This window comes from Lepidochelys kempii, chromosome 12, assembly GCF_965140265.1.
Source record: "Lepidochelys kempii isolate rLepKem1 chromosome 12, rLepKem1.hap2, whole genome shotgun sequence".
Lineage (NCBI taxonomy): Eukaryota > Metazoa > Chordata > Testudines > Cheloniidae > Lepidochelys > Lepidochelys kempii.
Genome location: NC_133267.1, coordinates 39,353,212 through 39,374,356, shown reverse-complemented (window position 1 = coordinate 39,374,356; position 21,145 = coordinate 39,353,212). Strand labels below are relative to the sequence as shown.

Below are 21,145 nucleotides of genomic sequence, written 5' to 3'. Positions count from 1 at the left end.
TCCAGTCCAATGCTCAGTGTCACAATTAGCAAATTCCACGCCAAGCTTTCCAGCTAGCAAGGCTGCTTTCTCTGTCTGGCAGAGAGAGGGGACAGCAGTGTTGAGGAGTTATTTGTCTGAATATCTGAGAAACTGGCAGTGGAAAGTGATTATTTTTCTAAGCCAGGTTCAGTGGCAAGCAGCTTCACGTGCCGAGAGAGAAGAGTTCCATGCAGAAAACATCGGTGATCCAGCAGGTGATCCTGAACCCTGACCCAGTACACAGTCACCCATTCCCCAGGGCGAGTCAGATGAAAGCAAACAGAACATGGAGGGCATTCCATGGGTGATCACAGCACACAACAGGTGGTGTTACCAGGGCACCAGGCTGACAAGGGCAGTAATTTCCTTGAAACACTTGGCCTGGTGTATTTTACTGTGGTTAGGAAATGCAATTAGATGTAAAAATGACACAGAATGAGACACATATTTGCTGGGAATTGGGTTGACATCACCGACAACTAATCAACTGGCTCCAGCATTCTCAAATGGTCTTTAGAGCTGAGAGGCAGAGGGACTGGAGCACAGGGCAGGAAGCCAGGCTCGCTAGTTTTAATCACAAGCTCTGACAATGTCTCTCTCTGGGGCCCTGGGTAAAACATTTCATCCCTTCGTGCTTCACTTTATTCAATTGTCTCACCTGGGGAATGGGGATAATGATTTTCACCTCTGGGGATAAAAATGATGCAATGTTTACTTAACGCTCCGCCTCGCCTTTTCTCCCCAATGTTTGTCCTCATTGCTACCACCAGTGCCAGCTTCACTGATGGCAGCGAGGGCGGTCAAGTCATCTGCAGCCACCAGCATTGTAACAGTACAGTCCAAGTGCTGCTGTTATGTCAGACGATATTAGAACGGGAATTTCACACTGCAGCAAACAGTTGGGGGGTAGGAACACTTCTATCTGAGGGGTCATTTTCTGACTCCCCCCATTATCATCTGTAATTCAGCATTTGGGTCCATGGGGCTTCTTCCTCACTGCTGACCCTCTCTTTCTGTTTAACCTCCAGTGATCTTGTATTTGTGACATCACAATCTTGTGTTTGTCACATCAGTCAGTTACCATGGACACGGATATGATGTGTCTAGATTTATGACTTCCCCGCAGGATCAACTAAGAGCAGATGGGCTATGAGGAAGAGAGATTTTATTGCAACAAAACTACCCTAACAATTAGCAAATCTGGCAAGAAACAAACAGAAAACTACATGACAGGTAAGGGATGGGTTCCTGTTGCAAGTGGGATACAGGCTTTAAAGTTTCTCACAGTATAAATGTCATCTACTATATACACCCAATTATTATTAGATGTGTGGTTTGAACTGTTTTCGTAACAGCCCCAAAAGGCCTGCCAGGCTGAGGAAATGTATTCCATCTCATCTGGTCAGAGACCATGAATTACACCAGAATACAAAAAGAGACTGATTGACCTAAGCACTTATCCCATTCCATTGGAGATGGTGCTACCTACTGGCATTAATATATTTTGAACAGGTAGACTTCTCCTGGTGAATTTTGGGAGCACTCAAGGTCATGTCATAAGTCACTTAAAATATCGCAAATACGTGAAAAGCCAGACACATTGTAGCCTGTTGGGGTATGCTCTGAGTACATGGGACAAAATTTTCAAAAACACTTACATGATTTAGGAGCCTATGTCCCACTACCTTTTTCTTCCTCCCCTTCTTGGGGAGAAAATATGAGGTACTAAAGGGCTCCTTAACCGAGCAGAGAAAGGCAGAATAAGAACCAATAGTTGAAAGCTAAAGTCACATAAACTATAATTAGAAATTTTTAACAGTGAGAGTGATCAATCATTGGCACAAATGAACAACGAAAGTGGTGGATTCTCCATCTCGTAAGGTCTTCAAATAAAGATTGGATGGCTTTCTGGAAGACAAACAAGTTATTAGGCTCAATACAGGTGTAACTGGGCGAAACGGCTTGTGATATACAGGAGGTCAGACTTGATGATGGAATGGTCTCTTCTTGCTTTACTCTCTATGCATCTATGAATGTTGAATACTTAGGGAAAAGTCTCACTGGCTTTTTCTGAGAATGGAACTTTGACGCCAAAGTCCCGGAGACACTTTTGAAAATTATACCCTTAGCTACTATCCTTCTCCCCCTATTCCTTACATCAACTATGATGATGGTGTTTGCATTGCCCACTAGGAACTGGTCTGGGATGCAACTCATTCCACACAGGCCACCACACAGCCATCAGATGGTAAGGACTTTTTGCCATTATTGCTCTGGATTTGAACTGGTGACCCTAGTGGTGAAAGGATCCTACAATCAGTTCCAAGAGGCAGCTAGTCCCGCTGTGATTTTAATATTGATCTCTCCAACTCTAATTAAAAAAAAGAACAAAGAATTGCTGTTCTTCCCTTACAAGGCTGTGCACAATTCACAATCACGCCATGTGCTCTCAGCCTTGTTTTCATATGGGTGGTTGTGGATAGTTCTCTGAAAACATCCACTCAATGTGCAGCAGCAGTCAAAAAAGCAAACAGAATGTTGGGAATCATTAAGGAAGGGATAGATAATAAGACGGAAAATATCATATTGCCTCTATATAAATCCATGGTGCAGCCACATCTTGAATATTGCATGCAGATGTGGTCGCCCCATCTCAACAAAGGTATATTGGACTTGGAAAAGGTTCAGAAAAGGGCAACAAAAATGATTGGGGGTATGGAACAGCTTCCGTATGAGGAGCGATTAATAAGACTGGGACTTTTCAGCTTGGAAATGAGATGACTAAGGGGGGATATGATAAAGGTCTATAAAATCATGACTTGGGTGGAGAAAGTAAATAAGGAAGTGTTATTTACTCCTTCTCATAACACGAGAACTAGAGGCCACCAAATGAAATTAATAGGCAGCAGGTTTAAAACAAACAAAAGGAAGTATTTTTTCACACAACGCACAGTCAACTTGTGGAACTCTTTGCCAGCGAATGCTGTGAAGGCCAAGACTATAACAGGGTTCAACAAGGAACTAGGTAAATTCATGGAGGATAGGTCCAACAATGGCTATTAGCCAGGATGGGCAGGGATGGTATCCCTAGCCTCTTACTGTCAGAAGCTAGGAATGGGCGACGGGGGATTGATCAGTTGATGATTACCTGTTCTGTTCATTCCCTCTGGGGCACCTGGCATTGGCCACTGTCAGAAGACAGGATACTGGGCTAGATGGACCTTTGGCTGACCCAGTATGGATGTTCTTATGTGATCTTCCTTGAGCATAGCAGTGATTTCATATTGGGGGAGAAGGAGGTTTCTGCTCACATTACACTAATAAATAGCTCCATCAATTTATTTCCTATACAGCTAAAATAAAATTAATATGTAAAACAAGCCCACAGTAGCTTGGAAGCTGGTTTATCACACTCCATCCAGAAAGTGTCTTTTTGGTGTTAAGCAAAAATGACAAACCTTTGAAAATGGTCCATAAATGCTGGAAAATGCTGACAATGTTAATAGCAGCAACATGAACACATTATAATTAAAGTCTTCATGCAAAGACAATGACTTGAGCTTCTCAGGCCCATGTGGCATTTTAAAATAAAGATCACACGGATTCTGATCTCACTGCTGTGTAAATCAGAAGTAATTCCCTATTTGAGTCAGGGGAGATCAGGATTAGATTACAAGAAGATGGTGAGTAAAAACCAGCACTGGCTTCCTTTTAGTACTGGTCAGAATTCAGGGCTACAACTGGGGAGAAACCCCTGCACCTTCCCCCTCAATACCCCCCAATTCATCTGCTCATGCATGTTAAGAAATGCTGGCAACATGCCCACAGAATGTCAGCTCAGTCGGCATCAGACAGGCTGCAGTCAGAAAGGAGAGTGACCCTATTATTCTTTCACCAGTTCTCCTCTGTTTAAAAAAGTTGTCAGCTCTTCCCAGATAAATTTAATTGGCCTTGTGGTCTACGTCCTTCGGTATCTGGGGACCTTGCTGTTGGTATGTGTGGTGGCGTCCTGGGAGAATTGAAACAGGCCAACGATAAGGCACTCAGCGATCTCACTGTCAACAATACATGGAGTCCCCGCTGTAGGAGCTATTAGCCGCCTCTGATCTAAACCTCCAATTAAAGTGGTGATTAGGCCCAGTGAGGCATTCTCTGTCCATGAATTATTCATTTCCCTTCACAGTAACAGCACCAGGGGGATTAGAATGAGAGCTGGTGAAAACAGAGGCATTTTAAACAGGGTTTTAACCATATACAAGCAAACAGTTATCTTTCAAATCTTTCATCTTTTCTCCTTTTGAAAATTCAGACTCCCCCCTCTCTCCCCTGCACCTTCAGAGCTATGCTTCGGCTGGTGAGCAAACCCGCCCTTGAGGCCATGCTGTCAGGGATGTTCCAGGTGGCATGACAGAGTTCCCAAGAGAGTGGCTTTTAGAGCTCTCAACCCCTCAGACACCAGCTATATCAAGACGGGAGGGCTCGGGGCCAGGTCACCTCTGAGGCAGGAGCTTATGGAAACAGCAAATAATGAAGCATTTTGTTCTTGCTCCTTCTCTAAATCTAACGGGTTCTGGACTTCCTTGTGTGTCTGCATGTGTGTGTGTAGGGAAGGGTTACTTTTAACACAGATATCTCAGTATGGTCAAATGGAATGTGGGCTTTTCAGAGGAGCACAGATCTGCCACTCACAGAGTCAAAACATCTAGGGTTGTAGCCTTTTAACACTTCCCCACTGCCCTCATATTTGCTGTGTTGGCGGGTGACTTCAGCTCTCAGTATAGCCAGAGAGTCCATGGACATGGTGGCCAAAACACTGGTGAGCTGCCAATTCCTTGCTTATGCCAGTGCTGCCACCCTTACTACCATCAGTGGGACAGCCCTGGTGGCTGCGACAGAGAGAAATGCCAGGGGAGAAAAGGCAAGGATAAGCAAGGCAAGGCCCCGAAGGCTGCTGTCCTGGAATCTCTTCAGTTTTCAGAGGAGTTTGCCATGTGATTTCCCCTGTTTAGCAGAGTGATACATTGCTAATTTTTTAATAAAGATAGTAATAGCACCAGACAGCAGTACACTGAGGGCTGTCAGCCTCTGTCTAGCTTTTGTCCCAGGTAATGCTTTTGCTCATCTAAACCCTTTTTTAACATTTTCACAGATGCAGTTTCTTTGGGAGTCTGTTGTGCAGATCCATTACTCTCTGTATAAGGAAGTTTCCCTGAACTCCCTGAATGGCTGGTGCTTTCTGAGTTTTTTATCCTCTGGAATAGTTATTATAACCCAAGTCCCTTGATCCTCCTGGCTGCTCTGTTCTGTACCTTTCCCAGTCCTTCAACCTTCTCCCTGTAATATGATGCCCTGATAGTGTCAGACCCTCCATGCCTGGTCTCTGCAGCCTTTTGTGCAGTACCAGTGTGATCTCCTCCTTTCAACCCTTACTAGCGTAACATAGCACTTGGATATATTCAACCCTTACTAGCGTAACATAGCACTTGGATATATTACACTACATCAGTTCCAAAGCCACTGTTGCCTCTATTGTTTTTAGGTCTCACAGAATCCAGTCTCTCTCCCTTTAAGGACTGGCCGGCCCTCCCAGGTCTGTGTTCTCTAAAGTTTTGCCCACCTTGCAGCACATCCCCTTCCAGAGGTCAAGGGTGAGCATGAACAGGTATGAGCTCACCACTAATCCTTTCAGAACTCCCTCTTTTAATACCCCTTCGCCATAGGAACTGTCCCAAAGAACCCCCACTTCTTTGTTACCAACCCATTAACCTATTTATCCTGTTGAAAATTTCACCCTCAGTATTGTACTGTACCTGGATACCCTTAGACATTAGCCTCTAATGGGATACTGGATCAAAAACCTTTTCAAAGCACAAGTAAATTAGCTTTCTGCTTCACCCACCTGCTTTTCAATTGGCAGTTCCTGAAATAAATTAATCAAACCTGTTTATCAGAATCTCCCTTTTGTAAATGCAGACCAATGTAACCCATTCCTGTCCAAGTCATCCCTTACTTTTCCCTCTACAGTATTTTCCAACACAGAGGTTAGACTGGCAGGTCTGTAGTTGTCTATTTCTGCCCTGTTCCCTTTATATATGGAGATGTGTGTGTGCATGCGTGTGTGATCCGTTACTAGGACTTCTCCAGGCCTTGCTATTGTCTCTGCTAGGGGTACTCTCATTTGCCCATAGGTTTGGTTTATTCTAGTGTCAGCAATCCAGTCGTAGAGACTGTCTCCAGTTCTAATTATTCTCTTTTGTCTGTTCCGGAAGCACCCTCACTCTCACTTCTTTTTCACCTTTATCCCTTGGAAAACTTCTCTCTCGTTCTGGTGGTTATTCTCACTTTTCCTACTGAAAATGAAGGCAATGAAATCATCTTTCTCCCTGCACCATCCTAAGGTATGTCTACACTATAAATGTAGTAGGTCGACTTGCAGCCACCACAGTAATTGCTGCGGTGGTGCATGTCCACACTACCCTCCTTCGGTTGGTGGTGCACGTCCTCACGGGGAGCACTTTCGCTGACTGAAAAGGGGCAGTGTGGAGGGAGCAGAGAGCCCAGGCTCCCAGCTCTGCACGCAGCTCCCTACTGGGAGCTCTTTGCCCAGAGTCCGGGCAGTTGCTGGACTCCCAGCAGGGAGCCTGGATGCAGCCAGGTGTCTTGTTGCTGCTGCCCAGGCTCCTGGTGGGGAGCAGGGAGCTTTGGTGCAGCCAGGCTCCCCATGGGGAGCCCGGGGAGCAGCCTGGTGGGGAGAGGGGAGCCCGAGCAACAGCCCGGGTAGGAGCCTGGAGCAGCCCGGTTCTACCTGGAGCCCCGCACCTGCCCCAGGGTGACAGCCTGGCTGTCTTGTCAATTTCACAGCTCCTCTAGTGGAAGTGGAGTTATCATGTTGGTGTTGATAGGGCACTTACATCGACAGGAGCAAGGCTGTAGTGTGTACACTTACATAGTTAGGTCGACCTAAGCTGCCTTCCACTGACCCAACTCTGTTGTGCACACTAAGTCTTAGTGTTTATACTGCACCCGTCATTGTGGTATCCAGGCACCTCACAAAATTACAAAGTGTGCCCGCGACAAAATAATTCTCATACTTGCTCTGTCCTTTTGTCAGCAGGGACAAGATTTGGTGTAGGAGGGGGATGATGTCTGAGTGTGTTATTGGGGGCCAGCAAGATTGGAGAAGTGCATTTGCATTTTGTTCTGATCCTGAGTGATTTCCAGGTTCATCAGCCAGAGTCCGAAAAAGCTTCATCTCCTGTACACATGAAGCTCCCTCCAGTGGAATTGAGCTGTCGTGGGGGAGTCATGACAACACCTGGCAAGGTGTTCAGTCCCCTCAGGTAACTTGGGTGCCATGGACAACTTTGAAGATAGAAACCAACACCCTGCAATTGAGACAGTACTCAACAGGGAGTCAGTGCTGAGAAGCTGAGCCCTGGAGTGAGGTTTTCTTGGTGGCTGTGCTGCTCAGCAGAGGGGAGGCTGGGTTCTGACCCAAGCTTGTCTCTCTCACCAACTGAAGTTGGTCCAGTAAAAGATATTCCCTCACCCACCTTGTCTCTCTAATAACCTGGGTCTGAGATGGCTACCACTCTGCATACAACAATGGAAGAAAGCAAATTTTACCTTTATTTATTTGGCAGTTTAGCTCAGTCTCCTTCTTAAGTATCGAAAACTACAACAGTAACAAGAAAGCCAAAGAGGAAACATCACAAAGATGCAAAAGCTGCGTGGAGCAAAGGCAGGGGGAGGAAGATGCATCAGAAAGCAAATTTTGGCTATGTATGGGTGGGCCACATTTGTAACCCTCAATAGGCACCAAGGCCATTCAGAAAGAGGTCAGCTGGGCTACTTGTCCTTAGAATGAATGCAATGGCACTCTGAGCCCCTCGGCTACATTGCGAAGGCTGTCACTTATCTGCCCAGAAGGGGGCGGACCTGGTTTAGTGATATAGTTACTCCACAAATTCATGCTCACAGGTGAGAAATGGTTCTTTTTCTCAATGAAGATGCAGTGACAGCACATTCTCAATCCAGGACAAATGAGACCTGACTTGTAGGGTCAGAACAGACTCAGAAAGGAAAAGCAGCAAGACAACCCTTGTCCACAAGACGCAGCTGCTTGTGCTGAACCTTACACATAAAACCAACAGTGCGGGAGGGACAGATCAGAACTACTTCCACAAGCAGCCTCCCACGTGGTGACCTCTAAAATTGCTCTCCACCCTCCGTACATTCACAGAAATGGAGGTATTAGGTTGTAAAGGAGCAATACACCTGCACAAAAATAATAGTGAACAGACATCCTGTCTCAAGTACCCAGCGTTGTTCACTTTGCTAGCTGGGGGAGAACCTAACTGAGATACCAGACATGAATAAAACTTCCAAGGAATCACAGACTGGGGGACAGGCCCATCCCTGTGACTCGCCGCAGAAGTGGAGCTGGTGGACTGATCCATCTTTTCCATTGAAGACTTCAGGTTGTGCTGGAGGCTCTGAAGAGCCTGGGCCAGTCTGTGACTGCTCCTCATTGAATCAAAACAAAAAGCAGTAAGCAGATTCTGTTAAAAACCAGTGAATCTGCAACAGATCAATTCTAAATAAATAAATTCCACCTAGATGCAGCATGCCTCTCCTCTCCTCATCAGGAAGAGGTGGAGGAAGGTCAGATGATGCCCTTAGAACTAAGGGTGGCTAGGCCCTTCAGTTAAAAGGGAAGCAGGCTCAGAGAGCCCTCCATCACTGATGCAAAGGATACGTCTCACCAGTCTCTCCAGCAGGCCTGATTCTCAGCTGAACACAAGGCTTCTTGCTTGCCCATGTATTACATGTTAACCTTTCATAGAGAAGGTCCAAGTGCCAGCCCTTCTCTTGGGAAGGCAGAAAAGTATTAGCCAGGAGCTGAAGCAAAAGGCAAGCCACAGAGAACGCCATCCTTTTGCTGTGCTGCAGTGAAGAAGCACAGAGCCTTTGGGAACAAGGAAGTGCTGTGCCAGAGGAGACGGATATAGACTCAACCTAGCCAGCAGTGTCACTTCTGTGGAGGCAAGCGTGTGAAAAACAGAGACAACCGGCAGGAGGGTCTATGCTGGAACTTGGTTTGCCTGCTTCCAGCAGCTCTAAGAGGAGCTGGAAAATCCCTGCAGACAGACAGGGGCTGGCCCCTCTTTCTCAGACACCATTAGGCAACTGCTGTACAGCATGTCCCTTGTGGACTATAAAGAGAGGCTCTTACTAAGATTTACCCTCTTTCTTTATCATACAAGTGCATTTACCTTTATCACTGGAAAGCCCTAAAATAGCTGGTAAAAACGTGTTACCAGGAACCCTTCAGTAAAAATGCTCTGCCACAGTGGAGTGAAGTCAGGCCTGGGTTGTAGGCATTTTTATTTCTTTATGACAAACTGGGGTTCAGATGCACACTTCAGCTTTCCACACACAGCTCCGGAGGCCAGTGCCTCCTGCCTGATATCACAGCGGCTACTCCCATGGTTCTACCCAGACTCCTCAATCACCACGGGCAGCATTCCACATCCTAACCCTGTTTCCCCAGCTATGCCCAGGCCCTTCAGTCCTGACAGGCAGCATCCCTCATCCTAGCTCTGGGTCCCTACACAGCCAGAGGTGACATGGGGGGGGGGGCACACAGGCTCCACCCCCAATTTCTGTAAGTGTTGAAGGCACTGTCCTTCTCATGCTGCACCCCACCCGTGGCACATTTCCAGCTTGCCTGGCCCCTCTCCCCGGTAGCCAGGCCCGAGTGGGGAGTGGAGGCAGTAGGACAGAGCCACTTCTCCTGCCAGGTGAGGATGGCCGCTCCAGGTTGCTGCCTCTATGCAGCGCAGCGACTGCCTGCAAGAGCCTGGCTGGGGTGGCAGCAGTGGCCCGCGCAGAAGGTTACCTTGCCAGGGCAGGGAGAGCGCACCAGCCCTGGACCTGGCACAGGGTCACTAGGGAAGACATCAGGAGCAGGTTCCTTGTGCTGAGTTAGGGGCACTGCCTGCACCCCTCCTCCTGCTGACATGTCTGCGAGGGCCAGAGAACTCCAGGGAGAAACTTTGAGTTCCCTGCCCAGGGACGGGGGCCGGCCCATGGACATGTGCGCCCCACTCCTGCAGCCCCAGCCGCCCAGAAGCTAGTGGGATTGGCTGTCCTGGGCCAAGGAGCTGGGACAGGAAGGTTCCTGCACCCAGGGTTGACGCATGGGCCCCCCAAACCTTTAAACTGTGCCCCCCCATTAAGAATTATGGGTCACCACAGTTCTCTGAATGCCCCTGAATCCTGACCAGCAGCACTCCCCTCATCCTACTCCTTGACCCCTCCTTCCCCCACAGCTTTGCCAATGCCCCCAGTCCTGACCAGCAGCTTCCCGCCTAACCCAATCCTGACTTGAGAGAAATCTGGATGTAGACACACATTCTCCGAGTAGAACAACAAAACGCATTTAACAACAATAAAATATAGGTTGGCACAAAGGTCTCACAACCCTCTCCACCTTAGAAGATTTATACCTGGGACACGAACTCCGTGCAAGGGGTTAGAAAGTGCCATTCCGATCTCCGTCATCCCGTACCTCTCCAGAAGTGTGTGTCCGGTGATGTTCTTCCACCTCTCCAGGACTGGCACAGGAAGGGCTGCTGATCCTGAAACCATTAACCTGTGCAAGGAAATGCCACGTGGTGAGGATCACCAGTATATTCTTTACTCTAGAGAATTACTTCTGTAGTACAAGAAGCCTTTGCCCATCTGTAGTGCCTTGGGGAATCTCAGATCATTCAGCAGTATCAGAAAGTTACATCACACAGCACAGACACGGCAGCTCCTCCATCACTTGCAGTCTAAGTCAAGACTGGATGTGTTTCTAAAAAGATACCCTCTAGCTCAAAGAGAATGTATGGTCTTGATGTGGAAATTATTGGGTGAGGTTCTCTGGCCTGTATTATGCAGGAGGTCAGACTAGAGGATTAAAATGACCCCACATATAATCACTCTTGCAAGGTATCATCGTTCTCACTTTTCAGGGTGAGAAATTAAAGCACAGAGAAGTGAAGTGATTTGCCCAGCTTTGCAGAGTGGCGAAGTTTAGAAAAGAATCCAGCAGGGCCAGCCTTTAATCAGGCACTCTGCCTGAACATAACTGCCTATACGTCTGTGCTTTGGAGCCAGGACTGTGAGCCTGTACGTGACGGATGGTTTTTAATAAGCAAGAACAGCCTGCCATTGGCCTGGTCATTGGACTGAAGCAGAACCTGGTGCCACAACTCGACAGAGTCCTAGAGAACCTGGAAGCACTACAGGAATGACATCCTATAATCCACTGTGCTCACTGCTGGAGCTACCCTCAAGATGCTCTGCACACGGCTCAAACTTCTCCATTCCTCCATCACCTGCACCCAGCCTTCTTTACACCCTGCCCTCATAACATTTTCCAGTGTTAGTGAGCCTTCTCCAGCCCAGGAAGGTTGGGACAGCGTGAGCATATCTATGGTAGAGGATGTACTCTCTAGGTCTTGTCTGTAAGCCTCTTAGGCTGTGAAGACAGGCATCTTTCAGCTACCTGAAATTATCCTGACACGTGGCACGTACAAAATCCTGGACATGAGGCTGAGAGAAATGTTCTTCATAATGTTCCATCAGCCTGGAGTAAATAGTGGGGACTGCCATGAAGACGTTGATCCGTGGAGCTCTGGGGTTTAAGAACTTCTCCCAAACCTGGAAAGGAAAAAAGAAAAGACACCTAAATACAAACTGTGGAGAATAGCCTTCATGTCACTGCCACCGCTGGCTCTTCCATACCACCTTTGGGAGAAGGCTCACAGGCAAGTACTCTACAAACCCTCCAAATAGCTATGTCAGCATTCTTTAGTATTATGTAAAGGGAAACTGAGGCAGAGGGAGGGGAAAGTGACTTGTCGAATCAGAATACGAGTCTATCCAGTGTGGTTTCCTATCTCTAACCCATAGTTAGAGATCTTATCTCTAACCCATGCCTAATACTTACGAAAACGATGAACCCCCTGCATCCCTGCCATCTTGAACCCAATCTACTGTGCAATGATGTCCAAAAAAACCTCCATCCTGACCCCCACACCATCAATCAATTCTCAGAAGCACCAGGGTAATCTTGGCGGTGAATCCCTCCATTGCTTTCACTCTCCCAATCAGTCAATGTGGGATGATGTGTAGAAACCGTACCTTCTAATAGCCAGCACCTTTTAGAACTGTTAAGATATGGATGTTAACATGTACATGAAAATAAACATGTATGGCAGAGTCCATCCATTCCTCTAGGAAATACAGCCCTTGACAGTGCTATATGAAGTCACCAGCCTTTCAAAGCTCAGAGATCTTCTCACTTCTTAAAGGGAAGAAACAGCATATTGACCACTACAATACACAAGGGTCTGAGCCAAAGTACTCAAATCACAGAGAGAAACTCTTGCAATGTGTATATTTCGGGGGAGGGAGACGGGAGATCTACTTCGCTGGAATGTTTATAAGTTCACTGGAATGTTTATAAGTTTATAAGATTCCAAGACCAGAAGGCCAAATCCAGTCTTGATTTTAACATGGTAAGTGATGGAGAATCCAGCACATCTCTTAGTAAGTTGTTGTAAGTTGAATTTGTCTAGTTTTACCTTCCGGCCAATGAATCTTGTTATATCAGGGGTTCTCAAACTGGGGGTCGGGACTCCTCAGGGGGTCGTGAGGTTATTGTGTGGGGGTTCACGAGCTGTCAGCCTCCATCCCAAACCCTGCTTTGTCTCCAGGCTTGCTGTGTGAAAGGGGTCACCAGTACAAAAGTTTGAGAACCACTGCGTTATATCTTTGTTTGCTAGACTGAAGAGACCTTTATTACCAAGTTTCTATTTTCCATGTAGGTATTTATAGACTGTGATCAAGTCACCCATTCACCTTCTCTAAAGCTAAATAGATTGAGCTCCTTGAGTCTTTCACTCTAAGGCAGGTTTTCCAATCCTTTAACCATTCTTGGTGCTATCTGAACCCTCTCCAACTTATCAACATCCTTCTTGAACTGTGGACACCAGAACTCAAGATAGGATTCCATTAGTGGCTGCACCAGTGCCAAAGACAGAGATAATACAACCTCCCTAACCTTAGTCAAGATTCCCCAGTTTACGCATCCGAGGATCACGTTAGCCCTTTTGGCCACAGCATTGTACCGTCTCATGTTCAGCTGACTATCCACCATGACTTCCAAGTCCTGTTCAGAGTCACTGCTTCCCAGAACAAAGTCACCCATCCTGCAAGTATGGCCTAGATTCTTTGTTCCTAGATGTATGACCTTACGTTTAGCATATTGCAGTGGTTCTCAAACTGTGGGTCGGGACCCCAAAGTGGGTTCCAATCTTATTCTAATGGGGTTGCTAGAGTTGGCATTACACTTGCTAATGGGGGCTAAAGCTTCAGCTCGAGGGCTTTAGCCTGGCGTGGCAGGGCTCTGGTTTTGGCTTCAGCCCTGGGTGGTGGGGCTCAGATGACAGGCCCCCCCACCTGGGGCTGAAGCCCTTGAGCTTTGGCTTTGGCCTCCTCACCCAGGATGGCGGGGCTTGCCCAGGCTCAGGCTTCGGTCCCCGCTTCTGGGGTCATGTAGTAATTTTTGTTGTCAGAAGGGGGTCGCGATGCAATCAAGTTTGAGAACCCCTGGCGTAGTGAAACACACATAGTTTACTTGCATCCAGCTTATCAAGTGATCTGGAGCACTCTGTATCAGTGACCTGTCCTCTTCATTATTTATCACTCCACAAATCTCTGCATCATCTGCAAATTGTGTTTTCTTCCAGGTCATTGATAAAAAATATGAAATAGCATAGGGTCAAGAACCGATCCCAGCAGACACCACTAGGAACACAGGTGCTCAATTAGGCTTTTCCATTTACAATTACATTTTGAGACCTATCAGTTAGCCAGTTTTTAATGCATTTACTGTGTACCATGTTGATTTTGTATCATTCTAGTTTCTTAATCAAAATATTGTGCAATACCAACTCAAATGCCTTACAGAAGTCTAAGTATATTAGTCACATTACCTTTATCAACCAAACTTGTAATCTCATCATAAAAGATATCAAGTTAATTTGACAGGATCTATTTTCTATAAATGCATCTTGATTGGCATTAATTATAGCATCCTCTTTTAATTCTTTATTAATCAAGCCCCTTATCAGCCATTCCATTATTTTGCCCGGGATTGATGTCAGACTGACAGGTCTATAATTACCTGGGTCATCTGGCTTACCCTTTAAAAATATTGGCACATTACCTTTCTTCCAGTCTTCTGGAACTTCCCCAGAGTTCCAAGACTTAATGAAAAATCAACATTAACAGTTCAGAGGGCTCCTCGGTCAGCTCTTTTAACACTCCTGGATGCAAGTTATCCAGATCTGCTGATTTAAAAGTGTCTAGCTTTAGAAGCTGCTCTTTAGCATTCTCCTGTGTTACTGGAATGTAAAGTATTCCATCATATTATATGACTTCATCATCCAGCTTTTTCCCAAATACAGAATAGAAATATTTATTGAACTGTTCTGCTTTTTCTGCATTATTGACAATTCTACCATTTCCACATATACTTTAAAAATGTCTTACATCCTTAACTCTGCTGTCCATAGATCTTTTCTTGTGTCCTTTTGCTTCCTTTATCCATTTTCTACAATTTCTAGCTTCTGATTTAATTAATTACTATCAACATCCCCTTTCTTCTATTTATTTGTAAATATATTATTTTTATAGCTGCTTTCACTTCTCTACTAAGCCAGGTTGATTTTTAACCACTGTGGCCTTCTTTCTCAGCTGTGGGAGTGTGGCTTTTTGAGCATCTAGTAAAGTGTTCTTAAACAATTCCCAATTATTCACATTTTTCTGTTTCAATTCTCTATCTCAACTGACTTGGCTCAATTGTTCTTAGCTTTGCGAAATGGGCCCTTTTCAATTTTAAATAAGACGTAACCCTCACTGGAAATTAACCTCTGACGACATCACAGGAACATGCACCTCCTGTATATCCTGACATTCCATTGGTTTGAAAAATATTCCATCCAAGACTTCTAATAAGATGCAGCCACAGTCTAACTGGACAGACGGCTCAGTTTGGGAGCCAGCAGAGGAAGCTTTCACTAACTGCATCCCTCCCAAAGAAACATGCAAAAAAAAAGGACAAAAAGTCTTCCGTCACCCGTCCTACTAATACTTGGAAACTACAAACTGGGTCATATTCAAGGAGCTTGCTATGGCGATGTGTGAATGACTCGAACGGCTCTTGGACTGGCCGAACATCTCCATCTGGGGCCATTTAGAAGTGGTGGAGGAGAGGCATAAATATTTAAATTTGGCTAACTTCCCCCCACACTGCCACTCATTCCCCTTGCTGAGCATTCCCCAACACGGGAACGGAACAACCCCATCAATAAATAAAAGGCTGTTGCCAGCTCGGCTTTGGGGACAGCAGGCTCCTTCCCTCCTTTCTGGATTTTGCCCTGTTGTTGATAAATGTATTTCTTAACAGCTCCTGACAATACGGGCCTCCTCTCCCCTCCCTCCCTTGGTATGCTCAGCTGCAAAGAGGTGCATGCAGTGGGGAACAAAAGTGTGAATTGATTGAAGGGGAACAAGTGATTCTCCTTTATGCTGTCACCCTGGATGCCAATGCTGCTCGGCTGCTTTCCCCTCAGTCCTGCTCTCTGGCTCAATTTCACTACTTTTTCCTTCACTGAACCACCACCCACCCACCCCCAGCTCTCACTTCACTGCCTCAGAACAATCAGGCCTTTAAAAAAATACAAACCATGTTGTTATTGTTAATATAGCATGACACATTTAACAAAGGCCTCAGCCCCACTGAACTAAAGGGAGCGTCTTCCCGTCCCAGAGAGTGCTTAGCAGGATGAGTTATAAATGCACAGGTTAGAAATCCACCAGATACAGTAGAACCTAATCTAAAGGGACCTCCTTCCTTCTGCTGTTACAGGAGTCGGGGCAATAGCACCTGAAAAGCATCAGGGGAAAGTGGACTGGGAGGAGACCAAATCCATGGAGCAGATGCAGTGATTCACACCCCGCGTGGGGAAATGCTCCATTCCAACACTACCGAGTCTTGGGCAGAGGCTCCTCTGCAGCTGCTCCACGTCTTTGAGAAGGACAGAAAACTACCAAACTCTACAGATGTGCCCAGGCCAGGGAGTTGCACTGGCAAGTGCGCAAGCCCAGTTCAAGCAATGAGCAGTGAAGAGGGGCCGATTGGCTCCCTGGCCTTGGGGAAACGTTGAGAACCAGAAGCGATGGCTACAGTGCTGGGAAGGGCAGCAGGGGCAAGAAAGTGTATTTTCCTTCTTCCGGCAGGCCACAGATGGAAAGGGGAGTGACGGGGTGGGGGCCATGGGAAAGAAGAAACACATGCCTAACTGGGGTGTCACAACCCCATGTCTCCTACTTCCCGGGCTCAGGTAACTGCTGCCACCCCCATGCTTTGCACCTGGATATTTTATATTGTGTCCTCCCCTTCCTCTACTCCCTTATTCCAAGGAGCATGTCGCAGGAGTGAGGTGCTCTTTGAAGGTCACTGCAGGAAAATCCAGGTGCCACTGCTCCTCTTCAGACTTGGTTAACAAACTCTTACGGTGTTACTTATGATGAAAGAGCTCAGTTCCTGTTCATCTACAGCAGCCGTCTTTACACTCTCAATCACAGCAAAGGCTTATTATAGATCCCAGGTCCTGCTTCCCTCTCAGAAGCTGCTGGGTCCTATGTCCTCCGAACTTGGTCTTGATGCCCCATTCCCAACCACAGAGATGTCTGGTCTGTAGGATCCACCGCTGCCTACTCAGTCAAAAAAACCAACAACACAACAGTTGAGGAGGATGGATCTGAAAAGCCTCATCACCTGAGGCTATCAATCACTCCTGGGATCTAGAGAGCCTTGTAAGCTGCCCAGCTCTGCTCTCCCAGCATATGGCATCCTCCGACCCCCTCCGGTTTAGAGCAGTGTAATCAATCTCTCCCTCGCCGTTATCCCATATGTCACCGTCACCACATCAATTTTGGGTGGACAGGATATTGACAATCCCTCATTTTATTTTACTTCGCTCACCTGAATGACCTGTTCAAACCCTCCAGATGCAAAGTGGTTCTAAAAACAATGGGGTTTTTGGTACACCTTGCACTGTACATTGGGGCTGTTGGACTTTTGCTTTCCTGTGATCAGCAGACATTAGGGACCTGACTTTCGCTAGTGCTGGACACAGTTAGTGTCCACTGACTCCAGCTGGATTTGTGGATGCTCAGCACTTCTGAATATGAAATAGGTGGTTTTCAAAATTTATTAGACATGATTTAAAGATGAACCAGAAGTGATACTGGTTTCAGAGCCCACCTATAGACATATTCTCTACCTGTCTATCTGAGGCTTTTCCCTGTGGCCTTTCACTGCTGTTTCCTCCAAGTGTTGCTTTTCCTTTTCAGTTGTTTTTGCCTTCTGATCTGGCTGTTACCCCCACTCCTAAATCATCACAAGAAGATCCTCATTAAGGTCCTCATTAAGCTCGACCACCCTGAAACACCCGATGTATAATCCAAAAAACAACTTTGTGTTTGAATCCAGTCTTAACAATGATACGGTTCCAACTGTGCAATCAGATTATAGGTGGACGGACGCTGGTTTAGCAGTACTGACCTGGGGCTTCTTGATACAGCTTGCGTCACAAATGCACTGCCTCCTCGTCCTAGCAGGGGGCTCAGAAATTCCCAGTCAACAAGGTACTTAGGCAAGAACTTAACGGGACTGCTCACATGCTTGAAGTTAGGTACGTGCTTAAGTACCCTGCTGACCTGTGCTGTACTGATCAGCCTTTAAGCTTATCAAGTCGCCAGGTAAAACACGCATCTCAGCCCAAGAACTTTCAGAAACCGTGCTGAGTGCAGCTAGACTCCGTTTAAGAAGGGCTAATTCTCTGCTACCCACCTTTGCACGGGAAGTCTGTCTGTTCGCCAATGGAATGTTAGAAGATTTTGCCAAAGGGAAAGTGACAATAGGGAGAAGAAAAGGAGTACTTGTGGCACCTTAGAGACTAACCAATTTATTTGAGCATAAGCTTTCGTGAGCTACAGCTCACTTCATCAATAAATTGGTTAGTCTCTAAGGTGCCACAAGTACTCCTTTTCTTTTTGCGAATACAGACTAACACGGCTGTTACTCTGAAACCTGTCAATAGGGAGAAGGAAAGTTATAAAACAGAACCACCAACTGGATGCAAAATAACCCTAATGTGATGGGAAATGTGCAAGATTTGCCTTAGTAGTTCCTACGACAGACAGGAGATGTGATGATGGAGGGGGATTGGCTGAGTGACACACAACAAGCAGCTCCTTTCAATCCACAAAGCCTGCATTTTTGCATGGCAACTTCCCAAACTGCACCCAGTTTGGCTGTCTATGCAAGACAGCCTGGAGGGAGAGACGTGGCCACACACATCGCAGAGAAGCACTAACCTCTTTTCCCTTCCAGAGGCCTCACTTTCAGTGGAAGGAGGAGCACAGTACTGAATACAAATCCAGAAGAAGCCAAAGACACTGAAACAATCGATATTTAAACAACTGGCAACACAGAAGAAGAGGTGAGGTGGGAGAAGAACCAGGGTCCACCATGCTTAGATTGCACACAACAACCTTTATCATGAGTTACACATTCCAAAAGCAGGAGAAGAGACAGAAAATGAAAGGGAGTTTGGAAAAAGCAGTGAACATCCCCAGGCTGGGACTGGAGGGCAGAGGAACAACAAACAATTTGGAGAGGTTTCCCATAGACTAGGAAGACTACAACAGTCTCTCTCACACACACATGGATGCACACACACCATCCTGCAGCATGACAATGAGCCTGCTTGGCTTGTTTAAAACAAATAAAATCAAATCGGGGTCATGTTTCCTACAAGTGATTGTGAAAGATTCTGATCTCAGATCCATGGTGCAGGGCCGGAATCCCTCCTGCTTGCCTGTGAATTTCTGGATCCGGTATTCGACAGACAGTGTTTTCCTTTTACTTGAAACAGCTATTGTTTTTCTTAAAGGAAATATTTATGTAATGTCCTAGTGGAAAATTATATTAAGATGCCTTCAATCTGAAAAGGAATAAGAACACCATAATGGATTTTCCAGTCCAAAGCCAATCAGGTAATAGACAACCTGGGCTGCTGTAGCTATTTACAATTCAGTGGGCCCTCTTTTCTAAACCAGTCACAAATTATTGGACCATTTAAGTTGTTATTGAATTTTTAAAAAATGCTTTTCATAAGTAACAATATCCCTAATGCAGGTTAAATCATCCCTTTCCTTCCCTTTTGATCTCTGAGACTGTTTTATGTTTTCGTATTGATTATAAAGTGCTGGTTATGCCCAAATTTTCATAGGTTCTGTAACAGCTACGGATCTGATTCAGATTGAGTGCCTCACTGCCAAACTAGATCTCTGGGGAGGGACACCAGCATCAACTGCAATAGAAGCAGGGTCCCTAGACATGCAGAAATTCCAGCACCGGGAAGGAGCACTAAACAGAACACACGGCCACACATGCATAGTGGTGACACAGTTTCTTTCTGAGCGGAAGTAACACGCATATTACAGAGGAGTGCAGAGAACAGCGAGGGGGGGCTTTGCTGTCTCCTCACGGCTGAACCTCTGATGGGTAGCACAACTCAGGCCATTTACAGGAATATATAGAAAGAGAAACATTTCTTTCTTCAAAAGGATATCGAGCCATTGGTGGCTTTGTTTCATGTTTGTTATAACCCCAAACTGTTTGCGCTCTGCATGACTCTGGTTGTAATCATTTATTCATCAGTGCAGACTAACGGCCCCCTCTGCATTTCAGTCTGAAGCTTTTAAACCCTCGCCATGCTGCAGGCATACTGAAAGGGGCAAGTGCTTTCCCTGGGACCCAGCAATATAACTAAATATGACAGGCTCTGGTTCAATTTTTTTTATTTCCCCCACACACACATCAAAAGGCATTACTCTGTAACAGATGCTGAGGACAGACAGCAGATCTGTGGGGAAGTGAAGAACAAATATAACTGTGTAAAGCCAATGTTTGCAAGAACTGATCAAGCATAATCCATCCAGCAGTGACCTGTCCCTTACCAGGCCCAGACTTCCCTTTGAGCCTGAAATAAAATTTCTAAAGCCACTGGTGAATGGATGAAAAGACAATCACCTTTCTCCAACCAAAACAGAATGGGAACACACATTCCCAGCAAGCGAATAGTGCCTTTCTAATGGTTGTATTCCTTGGAGCTCACGAATTTGTATGCTAGCATTTGCTTTTATTTTAAAAATATAAGGACTAATCTGATGTTCGTGAAGTGAGGGGCCTATGGGAGTGGCTGGAACGCGATACTACACAGAGAGCTGCAGAGGTTGCTTCTTGTTCTGCACACTACCCTGCCAATGCTTCTCAGTGCTGCCTCTCCCGCTGCTCAGCCTCCCAGGTAGAGACTACCAGCCACGCCCAGCTGTGCGGGGGCTTTGTGACACAGACATTTCCTTTAGCTGCGACTAACTGAGATCAGACCCTCAGGCTCCAGAGGTGAAAGGCTGGTGCATTGAGGCCACTTGCCACCTAAACATAAGGGCCTAAATTCTCAAAAGAGACTAATGATTTGGGGTGCCCAACATAAGACACCCTCAAGGGACCTGATTTTCAGATGACAGGAGCTCAGCACTTTCTGATAATCAGCCTTCTTTAAGGTGTCTCAAGTTGGACACCCAAAAACTCAGCCACCCCAAATGACTAGTCGCTTCTGAAAACGTAGGCCAAGAAATCTACGTATCAGCGTATTTGTTAACAAAGGACCTCAGAGTACAGGCTGCATTACAAGGGGCTTTGCTGACGGCAAGAGTGGGCCTTGCATTTAATCATGCAGCCAACCTGGATACACCCTCCAGGGGACGAGGGCATGCACTGTTCATATTTTTATACACTTCTACGGAACTGCTCAATATTAGATTGTTTTTCCATGAGACATTCAGACAAAAAACCTGCAAAGCAAAGACAACAGACTCTCTTGCACAAGGCTAGAAGGCAATGATACCTGCACCCTGGCGGGCAGCTGCA

At 46.2% G+C, this 21,145-nt stretch overlaps 1 protein-coding gene across 6 annotated transcripts in view; it reads right to left on the bottom strand.

Annotated features, from left to right (window-relative positions):
- ACSF3 (acyl-CoA synthetase family member 3) overlaps positions 1-21,145 on the bottom strand; it is a 110,172-nt gene that overhangs the window by 76,855 nt on the left and 12,172 nt on the right. For all 6 annotated transcript variants that reach the window (XM_073308226.1, XM_073308229.1, XM_073308231.1 and 3 more), the window contains exons 4-5: positions 11,579-11,733; positions 10,533-10,678 (exon numbers count right to left, since the gene is read on the bottom strand). In XM_073308226.1, coding sequence (XP_073164327.1) covers positions 10,533-10,678; positions 11,579-11,733 — 301 coding nt within the window. The remainder of the gene's footprint in view (positions 1-10,532; positions 10,679-11,578; positions 11,734-21,145) is intronic.